The sequence below is a fragment of the Girardinichthys multiradiatus genome, chromosome 6 (genome assembly GCF_021462225.1).
Source record: "Girardinichthys multiradiatus isolate DD_20200921_A chromosome 6, DD_fGirMul_XY1, whole genome shotgun sequence".
Taxonomy (NCBI): Eukaryota; Metazoa; Chordata; class Actinopteri; order Cyprinodontiformes; family Goodeidae; genus Girardinichthys; species Girardinichthys multiradiatus.
In genome coordinates this window covers 18,824,994-18,840,481 of record NC_061799.1, presented here as the reverse complement: position 1 = coordinate 18,840,481, position 15,488 = coordinate 18,824,994, and the positions used below count along the sequence as shown (strand labels likewise).

Here is a 15,488-nt window from a genome sequence, read left to right as displayed (position 1 = left end):
TATTAAGTTAGACAGTTAAACATTTCTGAAGCAGACACTACAGCATTAAAACCCTACTTATGTTTAACACATAGAGGTGTTTTGTTTCATGCAGCAGGAAGGCTCTTTTCTCACCACAGTCCACCCACAGCAACACTGCAGATTTTCTTTTTTTTTTGCACAAGGTAATTACACTTGTAGGTTCTCTACAGTATATATCACTGTGGCAAATACCCATTTTTCTACACATGAGTGGACTATTGGGAGGAAATTACACTTAAGATTAGGTCCAGGGGCAAAAATGGGTTTCTCTGCTACTGTACGTGCAAATAGCAGCTCTGTCAAACATGGGAATTCTTCACATGGCGAAGCATTACGAGCGGTACAGCCTGCTCCATATGGAGAGAAAAATTGCTTAAAATTGCATGTCGAAGCTACAGGGAAGCGATTTAATGTGCATTATATAAATTCTAGAAAAAAAGCTGAATGGTTCATTAGAGCAACTAAATGTCATTTGAAAACAGATGGAGCCAAGATTAAAACAACAACAACAACAACAAAAACTGTTGATATTTCCTGCTTTGTCCACAAACATTGGCATGTTCACTCATTACTTTATGGACCACAGTGACTGCAGAGGACATAATCTTTAGGATTGACACGAGTACTTTATTTTCACGTTTTCTTTGGGGCATTGTGAATACATTAGTGAATGGTTTTGTCTTTCTGTCACAACTTTTTGATTCATTGCTTGTGTGACTTCTTTCATAAAATCAGGGCCACATAAACCTATCAGGGTTTTCTTAAAAGGGATCTGACTGAACTAAACCTAACATTTAGGATCACACTTAAATGTTACCATGATGTTGTTATCAACTTGTCCCATGACCCCATGGTTACTAAAATAAAACAGGTGGAACTGGAATAGGAGGACCAATCACAGTGAGAACACAGACAGGAAGTTGGCCAGAGAAAAAGAAGAAAAAGTCACAAAGTGCAAATTAACACACTTATAAATATGGAACCCAAATCATTATATCCGTGATCCAAAATTTTGTTAGTGATTACTCTTCTTAGCTCTAAATCATCCATAAAGCCAAAGCAGAGTTTAATAGGAAATCTGTGGAAGGAGCTAAAGATTAGGGTGATGGCAACAGGACCTTCCAACCTCAAAGACATACTATAGTGGTCATCACCAAACATAAATCATCAAAATACCAGTAGAAACATGGAAAAAGCTGGTCAGCAAATATAAGAAGTGTTTGAACGCTAAAATTCCAATAAAGATTTTTCCATGAATTATTGATAACAGTAAAAATAATGATTGACAGGTGGAATTGCATTTTATTTCCAATAAAATGTAAATAAAAGCAGATAAATATTTTTTAAAACTGATACTCCTTTTAAATTATTTTATATTTTGAGAGATGCCTGTCCTTTTTTTGACTATCATTTCCTCAATCTTTCAAACCAATGTTATATTAACTGTATATTTCTGTACATTTTGTGTTTTTTTCTATGCTCAGATTTATTTAGCTCAGTAATTGTTGGTCTATTTGTTTCTTTTTGTTTTTCATTGCCTCCTGGTTTTGTATTTATGCAAAAGACTTTGTGTTGTTTTCATTGTGTATAAAAAGTGCTCTTCAAATAAATATTGACTGAAAGATCTATTAATTGATTGATTGGTTAATTGATATTCTGAGCTCGGGAGCAACTCATTGGTTATGTGCAACAAGCAGATGATTACTGTAATGAAAGATAATGGACCATCACACCCGCTGTGCTATAAAATGATACAGTTGTGAGGAACTGGGGAGTCTCACTCCCAGACTGCTGTGTGCTCTCTGTGATGACATTACCTTTACACGTTTAACAAACGTGGGGAAGGCATATTATTGACTCCTGGTCATTTGCTGAGGTTCTTGATAAAACTCTGCTGTGAAAATGAGCTATGATGTTTTCTACAATAAGCAAACCAATCAAACAGAAGTTATGCCAGAAAGAAGGAAATGCACACTAGGTTTGCTGCTATTGACAATTTGTTCTGTCCAACAAATCTTTAAACCTCTTACTGAAACCATAAGCAGAATTATCAGCTTCGGTTGATACAAAGGTGCTTGTTTAAGTAGCTGCACATGGCACTTAGAAGCTGATAATCTTTATAGTTGATTGATACAGAACATTTTAGCACAGCCCATGAAAAAAAAACAGCAACAATAATCAAGACAAAGATGCAAAAATGGGGAAACGTTTACAGTCGCATGATAGTCCATCAGCTTTAGCACTTTTTCATGGATTCTTTTTTTTTAAATGCATCTCGTATAAATAAGTAAAAGCATTTCCGAAATGTGGTCAAATATCATCTCAACTCAGGCCCGGTAGGGGTAGGATAACAGGTAGGATGATTCTTTACATATTCAAGTAAAATATCACAAAAGCAGCAGCTAATTTACTTTGTGTTGGGTTTATCTGGGCAGTTTTCTGGAAGGTGAACCAGTTAGCTTTATGCCTATGACTTGCAGCTTTGGGCTCAAAGCTTAAGCCCCATGAAGTCTTTCAAGTTCTGCAAGTGGTAATCCTGACGTATAGCTGACAAGGACTGAAGATGATCAGTAAAACATTTTGTCTGAGAGGAGGGAGATATCAGAGCTGGCAGGATGTGGCGCAGAGAATATGGATGAAGCAACAGCAAAATGGTTTCGCCTCACCATCACTTTCATTCCCCCAAAGGACGGCTGAGTGAAAATGGCTGTGAAAAACATGTCGACTCACTCTGAGAGACACTGTATCATCTATAAAGAACAGCATAAACAAAGCCAAATAAACTGTCTTAAGAGCAGGATGTGATTTCTCCCTATTCATTTCAGGATATTTCTGCACAGGCTTGTGGTTTCCATTCTCTTGGGCAGCAGAAAACAAAAGATCTCATAGTCCACTTCCAAGACAAGGAACAATTTAATATATATTTTAGCATGATTTCCTTTTTTTAGATCTTTAAAAACCTTTAGATCAGGGTTAGAGCTGCGTTCCGGTAAGTTTTTATTTGATTAATAATGAGGAGAAATGTACTTTCTATTTGATATTTTTTCATAGTCTTTTCTACCAAATCTTAAGAAAATGTTTTCTGGCCTAAAGGATGGCACAATCATCATTTTAATGAAATTGGCTTTAAAAAGGTTTTATACCCCCAAAGGATATAGATAAACACAGAGAGGAGCATGTAATCCCCCAATCATAATTAAAACCTGATAATCACCAATTTAGAGCATCAGGGATTTGCTTTATCACAAAGCTGATCTTTAGATGCTCTGTTTGTTCACTGTAGTCTCTCACCTGATCGGAGCTGTTTTATGCGACCCTGGCTGAGGCTGGGGTCGACAGGCAGGAAGTCTTTAAACCAGGAGATCTCTGGGTCGGGGATGCCACTGGCAGCACAAAGCATGGTGGCTGTCTTTGTCCGTTCCACCACCTTCAGCTGGGGACCCATGTCTATGCTGGGGAAGCCAAATGGTAACAGGTCCTCTAGAATGAACAGAAGGCAAGAGCATGTGTCAATATTAATGCATAAGAAAGTATACTGTCTTGTGGGTATATATTCTTAGTTTGTGTGTTGCAAAGCTTTGGGAGTGTTTCTCCATCAGGTTTAAACATGCATAAACTGGACTGTACAGTCAGAGTTACTCACACTTTACCAGAGCTGGGGCATAATCATATTCATGGAGCACCCTTTACATTTAGTCTAGTGGCATTATCTTACACTTAAATATTCAGCCTTTAATTTGAGTGGTTTTATTCAGAGCTGGGAAAACATCCTGTTTCCCTGAAGCATGAGTGTTTCATGATGTTGGGACCACAGCCATGGTTACAACGTGAAAGGCCAGTACAGACTTTTCTGGAACTTTCAAAATAAATTGCATTAACCTACTTCTGGCACAGCCAGGAAACGGGGTAACTGCGGACTTCCTGTGACGTCACTGTCCAAATAAAAGCACCGCTCTTGCTACATCCTGTCTCTTCCATCCAAACTCCGCTGCGAGCCTGGCAGGAGAGACAGCGCGCTAATGTCTCTTTGCTGGCAAACAGACATAACTCTTCAACTGGATCCAAGAGTGTCATACGATCATCGATCATATGCACTGAGTTAAGTACGAATGAATCACTGTCTGTGTATCCGGTATTCATTCATGAACGTGATATTTAAGGTACAAGCGTGGCCTGACTTTTCTCTCTGAGATTTACAGAGATTAACTGTTTCTAGAGAGTTCCCAGCACGACGCCGAGTGGAGCAGTTTCCCAAAGCAAGGACAACGGAACCCATCACCGTGGTTACGGCAGTTAACGTGCTGTGTGGTCAGCGGACGGAGTGAGCCACCCAGCCACTGCTCCGGGGATTAGCTGTAAGCTAACCCTTGTTTCACAGAGCTTTCTTCAAACTTTGTTGTCGCCCGGACAACTCCTCCTCAGCACGGTTCATGAGGTTAGCGTTTGGGCAGAGAGAAGGGGTTTAGGATGAAATGATCTAAATGTTTTTCATTTTATGAAGTTGGTTTTGTTTGTGAAACTCTATCTTGGTGCTAGCAGGGTATCTGCAGTACACGTGCTCAGTTTTGTGTTCTGTGTGTTTTTTTTAAAGTTAAGACAAACTTTATTTAAAGGGTGATTTTAAACACAGAAGATTGATCATAAGGCGCCGTGTCTAAAGATATGCTGATTATTGCCTAAGTTGGTTCCAAGACTAACTTAACTTCACTTCCAGATTCTTCAAGATAATCCTTGGTTCTCAAACATAAATAACATTGAATGGTAATGTTGCATCACTCTTTTGGTCATGATTTTCAAGCATCTTTAATCAACTTGTTTATATTGTACATAGCTCATTAGTCTTCCTTATTCTTTAATTCTGCTTGGTAGTTTAGTTGGACTCTTTTAGCATAGTAAAGAGTTTGTTGATTGAAATATGTTTGACTTTGAGTTGACTGGACTAGTATTCACAGGACTACCCTTAACAGACCAAAATATTATTTGATAAAATATTAAAATATTAATATAAATATTAAGGGGCTACACGGTGGCGCAGTTGGTAGCACTGTTGCCTTGCAGCAAGAAGGTCCTGGGTTCAATTCCCGACCGGGGGTCTTTCTGCAAGGAGTTTGCATGTTCTCCCCATGCATGTGTGGGTTCTCACCGGGTACTCTGGTTTCCTCCCACAGTCCAAAGACATGCCTGTTAGGTTAATTGGTCATTCTAAATTGCCCTTAGGTGTATGTATGAATGTGTGCATGGTTGATTGTGTGTTGCCCTGCGATGGACTGGCGACCTGTCCAGGGTGTACCCTGCCTCTCGCCCATAGACTGCTGGAGATAGGCACCAGCTCCCCTGCAACCCACTATGGAATAAGCAGTAGAGACTGACTGACTAAATATTAAGTAATATTTTCAGATTCATAGTCACAACAATGATACAGAGTCCAATTTGTTTTAGCCACTCATCAAAATGAGAAAACATGGAAGAACATGCCATTCATGTACAGCAGATATGTTGATCTTCATAACTCAGAAAATGGCGACAACAAAATAGCATCTAAACTTGCAGCATATGGGCAATCAGAACAATAATTAAAAAGTTTACTATAAAACAAGTAGAGCTGTGGCAAACAATGCTTGATGAGAACCTAAGTTTATCTTGCTACCACGCAGAGTGAAGAGGACAGTGAGGAGGTGAAGCTCAGTGTTCAAGAGCTGTAGCTTTTCTTGACAAAAAGATTATGTAACTTCAGCAAAAATGAATATATTTTAAGGCGTTTTACATATCTTTACCACGTTTTCACCCTTATTTGCGGCTGTGGAGTTTTAGTTTCACCCTTAAACAAATGATCCAGTTAACTGTGATAGAGCACTGTACCATTTCAGGCTTCCAGCCCTTACTTTCCTTCAATAGTGGCCAAAACTGGAACGCTGATGCGGAGACACCGATCCTCCCTGTAACATTAGCAATGCCATCGGATGTGGAGATACTGGTGCAGACAGCAGAACCAATGCAGCCTTCAGGACAAAAGCCTCAGGCTAATCCCTTACCAGAAGCCAGTCGTTAGGTGACACAGCAGGCAGAAAGAAAACAGCCAGAATTTCAGCTGAGTTCAGATGAGACAGGCCGTTTCAGGAAGAGTATAAACATACCGCCCAGTCAGCAGGAGTTATTTCCATGCTGACACATTCCCCACACATACACGACTGTGAAAAACTTTGCCCCCTAACAGATTTCTTCTATTTTTAATTTTTGGTGACACTTTATTGTTTCAGATCAAACATGTTTTAAGTAGCTGCCCCATAAAGCTAATATCAGGTTGTTCCACGCTTAGCAGCAACAAATGCAATCAATTATTTGTGCTATCTGGCAATGAGTATTTGACATCACTGTGAGGAAGTTTTTGGCCTCTTCTTTGTGGCAGTATTGTTTTAATTTTGCCAATTTGTTTTTATCATGAACGGACTGTTTTCGTTTATGCCATCTAAATAGGATTTCAGTGCCGACTTTAACGAGGCTAGTCCAAAATTATTGTCCTACTCCATGATCTAAGAGCATTTGAGCTTAAGGTCACAAACTCAGCAGTGGAATTTTGCCTCTAAACTCTCCCATGGATGCCATTTTGCCCAGTCTCTTTCCTGTTGTTAAGTAATGAATAGTGACATTAATTGAGGAAAGTCAGGCCAGCGGTGCTTTAAATGTTTTCCTCGGTTCTTCTGTGATCTCCTGGACAAATTGTCAATAGGCTCCTGGGGTAATTTTAGGAGTCCAGCCACTCCTGGGAAGGTTCACCGCTGTTCCATGTTTTCTTTTCTTCTTTTGTGGAAAGTAGATCTTACTGTGGTTCACTGGAACCCCGAAACATAAAAAATGGCTTTGTGACCCTTTCCAAATTGGTAGATGTTAATTACTTTGTTTCTCATCTGTTTTCAGATTTAATTTCGTTTAAGTAGGACTTGATGTGTTTCCTGGGTGTGAATATATTTTTATATAAAGGTCATATTGGTATTGATAACTTTTTTAATAAGAAATCATTTTAAAACTGCCTTTTTTAGTTACTCAGGTTATCTTTGCCTGATAGTAAAATATGTTTGATGATCTGGTACACTGAAGTATGTCAAAAAAGAAAAAAAACAGAAAGAATCTGTAGGGGGCAAACACTTTTCCACAGCACATCACATAAATGCTGTATATTACTAAGCCAGGTGTTTGATTGACTGGCATTAACTCAGAGTTTTAAGAGGTGTGGTTCTGTGTTGGCATCCTGAAGTGATTCCTGTCTAATAACTATGTGGAGAACCATTCAGAAACAGCAGCAGCAATTAGAAGCTGGGATCAAGAGGAGGGGCAGGGCACAAGGGGTAATAAGGACTTGTTAGCAGTAATTGTTAAAATGTACCAACGATTAGAGAGGGCGTTCTGGGATGTGTTCGCATGCGTCTGGTTCTGTCTGATTACACTGGGGGGCAGTAGAAAGGTAAGGTGTGCATGTGTATGTGCAAATCTGCATCAATAGCTATGCTCCACATTAGCACCATTGCAGACTCTTCAGCCATGTTTAGAATAATGTTGCGCGACATGTCCGTGCATATGCATTAATGCCAAGGCGTGCGCTCGGGGTAGCAGTTGCTTTCTATCACAAACACGGAATGAGCGCACTCGCATACACTTTCTCTGCTGAACGGGATTAAGGATCTCAGTGACAGCAGTCCAGATGGCCAGACACGTATTCAGGCATCCATCAGCCCACCTGTTTTCTCTGCTCCTTTTGCCCTTTTTAAACCACGCACTCTCTCATTACCATACACACAAACACCTCCTCCGTACCTGGATATATAATTATTTTGCCCTGCAGAAGTGATGCTATTTGTTTAGCTAAGAAGTCAAGCTTGTCGGGAGCCATCAGGTATGACTCCCTGGAGCCAGGCGTTGCTGCAAACCTGCGGCCGCAGACAGACCAAGGTGTGGACCATGACTACATCAACTGTCTGCGTGTTTTCTTTCGCTCCTCTGCTCCTCCGGGCTCCCTGCTACCTAAATGCATGACAGACACACACCATCTGTTTGTGCAAGCTCTGAGTTGGGGATGAGAGGCTGAGTAGAGATAGGATCTATCGCCCTCTTCCTCGCTTTCCACAGCCATCAGCACTAAGGAGAGACACTGTCAGATAGAAACATCATTCTGAAGCTGATGCTGTGAGGAGGACATTGGATAGGAAATGCCAGAAAGTAAACTGAGGGGAATCAAAGCTCAGAGTAGAGCCTGAACACTGCATACCAACCCTCTGACATCAAAAAACAGAAACCACCAACAATCTGAACCATCCCCCACTGATCAATGCTAATGATGCACCTGAATTCAACTCAATGATTTTTGAAGGGACAGAAAGGAAGAGAAAGGAAGGGAGGATAGGGATCAATGGGGCAGGTCAGGAGGCTACCTCCCTGAGGCAAGAAATATGCTAGGCCTACATCTGCTCCTCTTTGCCCCCCCCCCCCCCAAGGACAGTTCAGATGGTCTTTTTATCACTCCGCCAGCTACTACTACATAGACTCCCTGGCTGTTAATTAGAGCGCACCACTGCACTGGGTTTAGGGCATGAGCATATGTGTGTGTGTCTATCTGTAGGGGGTCTGGCTCAGTTTTCCAGACCGTTCTTTATAAATGCTGCAGAAGATGGCAGCGTTGGTGGACCTCGGCCTGAATGATCACCCAGAAGTTTATGAAACAAGCAGATAAGTGCAAACAGACAGATATGATGTCATGTTTTAGTTTGATAAAATAAAGACGCGGAAAGCAAAATCTCTAAAATCTCAGGAGTCCAAAATTACTTTGATAAACAAACAATTTAAATAACTCCAGTAAAAACACAATTTTAATGCAAGGTGTTGTGAAAATTAATGAATTAGAAATGAACTTTGAAAGGAAAGTTATGAAACAATCATTTAAAGTATAGACTCATGAATTAACATTTCAGTTCTGACATTCTAAACAGAATGGCATGTACTGTGATCAAATTTAAAATGAACTACAACAACTTCCTATATTTATCATAACATTAAAATAATTAGTACAAAAAATATAGAATCTAACTATCATTGTTTAAATTAAACAATATATAAAATCCCAACTGGAGCCTTGCCTCTGACTGCAAAACAAGTAGACAAATTAGACTGATTCAAACAAATAAAGACAGGCACATGTTATGATTTGGGGTTTTTGGTTTTTGGGTTTTTGTTGGTCTTATTCACAGTTCAAGTTTTGAATCATGTTTCTGTTTATTTTCCTGGTCATGCTTTTGTTTTGTCGTATTGTTCATGTTTTGTCTAGTTTGGTTTTCGGATCTGGTTATGCTTTTGCTTCATGTTTTTCTAGTTTGTGTTCAAGAGTCTCTGTTTTGCTCCAGTCATATTTTGTTCTGTTAATTAAGTTTATTCGGTTCACCTGCTCCACGTTAATCTGTCTCCTTGCTCCACCTGGTTTTCACTCCATATATATACACCTGTTCAGTTAGTCATCGCGGAAACATTTTTCTCTGATCATGTCTTGTTCACAGATCATGTCTTGTTTTTTGATCATGCCATGCTTGTCTCGTCTGCCCGTTTGTTGTTTTGTTCCTGCCTCCTGCTGTGAGTGAGTTTTTTGTTATTAAACATTTGCACTTACCATCACGCTGCCTGCTCGTTTGCATTCTGGGGCAAACCCTAACACACATAAATAGATGAATCAATTAATAAATATCAGTCTAACTGTGGGAGATGGGGCGGGGAGCTGTAATAAATGTACTATATCTGTACATGTTTACTTCTTCAAAAATAGCGTTTTATTATTTTTATACATATTTCTAACATTATAATATTATAATTAGTCATAAATTAAGTTAAATTTATTACAGTTCAAATTGATGTTACTTTTCAATGTTATTTATTTATTTATGTTTTATTGTAACACAAACATATCTCAAATTTAAATCTCAAAAGACAAAACAAACAAAACACTGAACTAATATAATACTAGTATGGACTTGTAACATGAATATATATGCAATAATAATGCTGCTTCATTTGTAAACCTGTGGAGAAACCTTCTCCTTTTTCCCACAAGGGACAAGGAAGCACGTCAGAGGGTCTGGATAAATATAAATGGAGCTAAATACCAGGTAATTCTGGCGGTTCTCTTGTAACATATACTTTGTCAATATGTCAGATTTAGCTATTATGCTAAATACAGAGAGCTTAAATGTGTTCACGGGTTCTTTTTCATAATTCTTCAGATAGTTCTTCAGATTAGCTTCAGTGCTGTGATGCGTTTTGGACTCTTTTAAAGCTGGTAAACTGCCCCAAAACAACAGAAACATTTGATCTGGGTTCTGAATAAATCTTGTTGGCTTGAATACAACCTAAATTACCTAATGATCTTAATCTCAACACAAGCTGAAACATTTTGAAAGCATGCAAATATATAATAAAAATGCAATATTCAATGCCATGTGATATATAAACAATTGTGTTCAATAACACAGGTCTCTAAAGCAAAGGGTAACGTGCAGCAGACAGCATTGACAAGTGGATTGTTAATGAATTCAACAGAGCAACATATAAAAAGGGCAGAGTGAAGCATAGAGCAGACTCTGTTCTGTTGATGCGGATAAAGCAGCAGACAGAGAGTTGTACTGAACTCCTAAACACAGTTCACCGGAGATGCGAATCGGGAGCTACAGGTACTCTGTCAAGCTCCTGGATGAGTCAGCGACCGCTTGAAATAGATACTGCGGGCATGGCCTTGATCACACTTTTCACCAAATTAATCATTTATCAAACGCAAACACATATTCTCTGTCTCCTGGTCAAATTGATAAAGATGGCCAACGGAAAAATGCGCCATGTGTATACAAAAGCACAGTGTGTGTGTCAACAATGCTTTTGGGGAGCATTGGCAAGCTCTGAGCAGCATTGTTCCCTGGAGCTTTGTGTTCGTGTGTGTGCTTGTGTGCATGAAGAGGTTGAGAGTGTACATTTTGGACTGGTTATGTTTGCAGAAGGGCAATCAGGCCTGGTGCCCAATACCAGTCAGAGGAGCCAGCCGGATCTGGGCAAATATGCAATTTGTGTGTCCATGTGCTCATATACACATACGGTGGTTGTGCTGTGGAAACACACACTCACACACCCAGTGAGTCAAACACATAATGCATCTGATGCAAACAAACAAACAGGAATCCAGGTTTTATTTCTCTGTGTCGCATTGTGATCCCACCCTCCTTCTGCCATGCATACACACACACACACACACTCTGCTCAGAAACAGGTTGGCTATTCATATTTTAGGTTATTTCAGAGGGAAATGTGCATAAAAGCTGATCTCTGGCAGCCTGATTTAGGATTAATGTGCCAGCACTCAGGAGTCTTCAGAGACAGTAATGCACTGACTCCCAAAGGCTGCACGAGGGCTGAAGGGGAGCACTATAAATGCTAATATACTGTTATGATAATGGATCACAACACAATGCAGATTCTGGACTTCATGGATCAGTCACAAGCAAAAACGCCGGGGCGTCCCGAGCACCCACAAACATGTACAACAGGGAGACTACACTGAACAAAATGCAGGAATAAATTGGAAAAAAGAGAGAGAGAGGAAAGAAACAGAGAAAAGATGAGGGCATGTGATGAAAGAGGCAGCTCTCCTCTCAAGGAGCATAATCCTCTTGCAAGCCGAGTTGATACTCTCTGTTGTTTTCAGACTCAAATGCTGTTTGAGCCGCCAGCCTGCCAATGCAGCTGACGCCAGGGGCCTGAGGAGAGGTGGTGGCGAGGGGCAAGGAGGCGTGGGTTGAGGGGTTTCACTGATGTGACTCTGCTGTTCATAGAACGGGAGGTGACAGGACATGTCTCCTCCCCATTCCCTTTCTTTCTTTCTCTCTCCTTCCCTCACCCTCTTCCTTCCCCCGTTCTTCACCTCCAATTCTCCTAAAATGGGACACTGGGAGGTGAGTATAATCAGGATTACTCTGCACAAAACGGGCAGAAATGTGCACATTCACACAGAGAAATGAAGAAAGAAGTCTGCATGTGTTAATTCACGGACACACCCGTGCATACACACGCACTTGTGAAGGACCTGCCTAAACGCACACGCATTAAGCGCCGCAGTAATGAGAATCTCTCACCCACCAGAAGTTTTCAAACATGCAGAGCTGCAGATATTTCTGTCTCCTGAAGGCAGAGCAACTGCAACATCCATAGAAAAGAGCAGTTGGGATGCAGAGGGGATGTGGGGCAACATAGGGCCTGAAAAAAGCAACAGGAGTAAAAAAAACAAACCTAAGAAACAGCGAGGGTTGAGAGAAAATGAAAGGATGAATAAATAAAAGGGGAGAAATTAGGAACTAATACTGTTGTGAACCAAAAGAAAGGCAGACGGAAAAAAAAAAAACAACATCACCTAACACATCTCTGTCCATTAGGCAGCCTATAGGAGCAGCAGCAAGCATCCTGTGGTTGACCGCAAACTTGTCCAACTGCACGACTTTGCTATTAGTCTCAGTCAACAGACATAAAAACGACGAGATGAAATGCATCAGATGATGAAAAGACGGGACTGAAAGGCATTTCGAGCTGTAATGTAAAGCCTTCTTTCTAACATAGTGGTTAGTGAGCCTTTTCTACAATGAATCATTTCTTTTAAAGACTGACCCAAGCAACATTTTTGTACATGTTCTGCACTTAACAGCACTTTTGGATGACATGATTTATTCTGAAGTATAGTGCTGACTGCAAAGGCTATGGGAAGAAACTTGTACCATCAGAAACTGAATTTGAATTGCTCTGACTGAATCTGTATTTTGTGTAATTTGAAATTAAATGCATTGGTTTGAAGATGAATTTCACTAAACTGAAACTGAATATAATGGTTTAAAACTGAACATGTTTGCTATGAAACTTGCTTTGCTTTGTATTGAAAATTCAGTTTGATTACTTTCACTTTCAGGTCTGAAATTCAATATCAGTTCCAAAATTCAGTTTTTTGTGTCACACATCCGGGTTCTTGAAGCCAGAGATTAATCAAACACAGATTTAATGATTCACGGATGTAATTCACTATTGCTGTGTCCAAACTAAGGTCTGCAATCTTTTAAAGGATGCATTTGTAGGCCGATAACGTCCTGGGTGAGGCGACAAATACTGTCCAATCTCCAAGGTTCCAACAAATGCGTCCTTCTTTTCCCCAGATTTGATGGATGGGTCCATTGTATCCTCCGTGGCCCACCCTATCCCATGATTCATTGCGGGTCGAAGTAGATTGTTCAAATGGATGTAGCAAAGGCCGGAGGAGAGAGAAAAGTTGTGAATAAAATTATATTGCGCATTCTGTGAAACAACTGAACTTTAACAATGTTTTTAGACAAGAATTTAGCTGTGTAAACCTAAAATATCTGATCAGTTTATCAAGATATCGCTTAATTACACAAATGTGTCGATGTGTTCGTCCGCTGCCCCAGCAGCTGCTCGCCTCACCAGCTGTCAGCTGACTGGGTGGTAGAGGTGCGCTAAACCCCAAGAGAACAGCTGACTCCCGGCACATTGTCTTCAAACTCCCGCTGGGTTTCCTCAATGGGTGGAAGTTAGACAGATATAATTCAGTCAGATGAAATCTAATATTAATGTTTGGTTTATTTATAATAATAATAATAATAAATATTATTATTATGCTCTTCAAATAAACTGATTTAAACTTTGTTCCTAAAGTTAATATGTTAGTGTTTACGTTGTTGAAAGTTTAACAAATAAATTAAACAAATGGTATTTGTCATCAATGCATTTTATAGTGTTAGATTTATATATATGAATACAAAACATTTTTTCAACATTTTAAATGGATAAATAATGAACAAGATCATAAAACAATAACATTTTAAAATAAAACATTATAAGCCACCAGCAATATGTAAAAGGGTAAATAAAAACCGTGTAGTGATTTACAGTAGAGAAAACGTTATTAACCTTCAGGCTCCATTTGTTCGGCTTCACAGCTCTGCGCTTCACGCTAACCTGGTTGCTAAGCAACAGAAGTTACACTGAGGTAAGAGCAAGAGAAACGCAGACCGACGTAACACCGGCGGCACACTATGCTAATCTGGCATGTTTAGCTAATAGCTACAGGTAGCATAAGTGTTACAGTTTGACCATCATTTGTTTATATGACGCTTCTTATAGACGCTCATTTGACTTGGTGATGGACAACCGCCAAGCTCATGTATGCTGCTCTGCTCCAGCTCAACATGCTGTAAAGGAAGTTTAACCTGATGTGAAACGTAAATCGATGAATCTGTGTTTGATTAATCTGTGGCTATCCTCAAGGACCCGGATGTGTGACACAAAAAACTGAATTTTGGAACTGAAATTGAATTACAGACCTGAAAGTGAAAGTAATCAAACTGAATTTTTAATACAACAAAATACATTTTAAAAGCCAATGAATTCAGTTTCAAACCATACAATTCAGTTTAGTGAAATTCCTTTTCAAACCAATGCATTTAATTTCAAATTACACAAATACAAATTCATTCAGCCTTGCAGCAAGAAGGTCCTGGGTTTGATTCCCGACCGGGGGTCTTTCTGCATGGAGTTTGCATGTTCTCCCCGTGCATGCATGGGTTCTCACCGGGGAACTCCGGCTTCCTCCCACAGTCCAAAGACATGCCTGTTAGGTTAATTGGTAACTCTAAATTGCCCTTAGGTGTGTGAATGAGTGTGTGCATGGTTGTTTGTGTGTTGCCCTGCGATGGACTGGCGACCTGTCCAGGGTGTACCCTGCCTCTCGCCCATAGACTGCTGGAGATAGGTACCAGCTCCCCCGCGACCCACTATGGAATAAGCGGTAGAAAATGACTGACTGACTGACAAATTCAGTCAGAGCAATTCAAATTCAGTTTCTGATGGCACAAGTTTCTTCCCATAAAAGGCATCAGGTTCTATCAAATAATCAGACATAAAACCAGTAATCAGACCCTAGTTTTTAGGGACAACTTCCTGAGATGGGAAGTGAAAAATCTCTCATTTTTCTTTTTTTATTATTTACAACCTTTGGCTTGTTTAACTATTCAAAATGACTTTTTTTATATTAGAGGTAAAAATTATCCTAATATTGGTTACCGGCCTGATTTTGAAATCAGTATTAGATTAGACTCAAATAAGAAAGTTAAATATGAATCTTTAAATTGTATATGAATACAAATTTCACAGATGTATTTTTTATTTGGTAAGATTACTTAAACTGATTTAAACTGGAGCTGCACAATATATTCAGTCACAATCATCATTCAAATATGACAATATTGTGCAATATTGCAATCACAAGGAGTGGCTGGGATGCAATATTTGGTAGGCTAAAATGTTTCAGCTGTCATGCAAAAATGCTCTGTCTCTCAACAATATATTTAGCCACCAGAATGGATTTTCAATGCCATTTATGCCTGCAGCTG

At 39.7% G+C, this 15,488-nt stretch overlaps 1 protein-coding gene and 1 long non-coding RNA gene across 7 annotated transcripts in view; both read right to left on the bottom strand.

The window, feature by feature from the left end:
* LOC124869747 (receptor-type tyrosine-protein phosphatase S-like) overlaps positions 1-15,488 on the bottom strand; it is a 112,517-nt gene that overhangs the window by 60,090 nt on the left and 36,939 nt on the right. For all 6 annotated transcript variants that reach the window (XM_047367832.1, XM_047367827.1, XM_047367829.1 and 3 more), the window contains exon 5: positions 3,313-3,501. In XM_047367832.1, the coding sequence (XP_047223788.1) occupies positions 3,313-3,501 (189 nt within the window). The remainder of the gene's footprint in view (positions 1-3,312; positions 3,502-15,488) is intronic.
* Positions 13,101-14,145, bottom strand: LOC124869750. The gene is made up of 3 exons (XR_007038657.1): positions 14,008-14,145; positions 13,472-13,613; positions 13,101-13,274 (listed from the first exon to the last, which is right to left on the bottom strand). It is a non-coding gene; the product is annotated as an uncharacterized LOC124869750 (long non-coding RNA).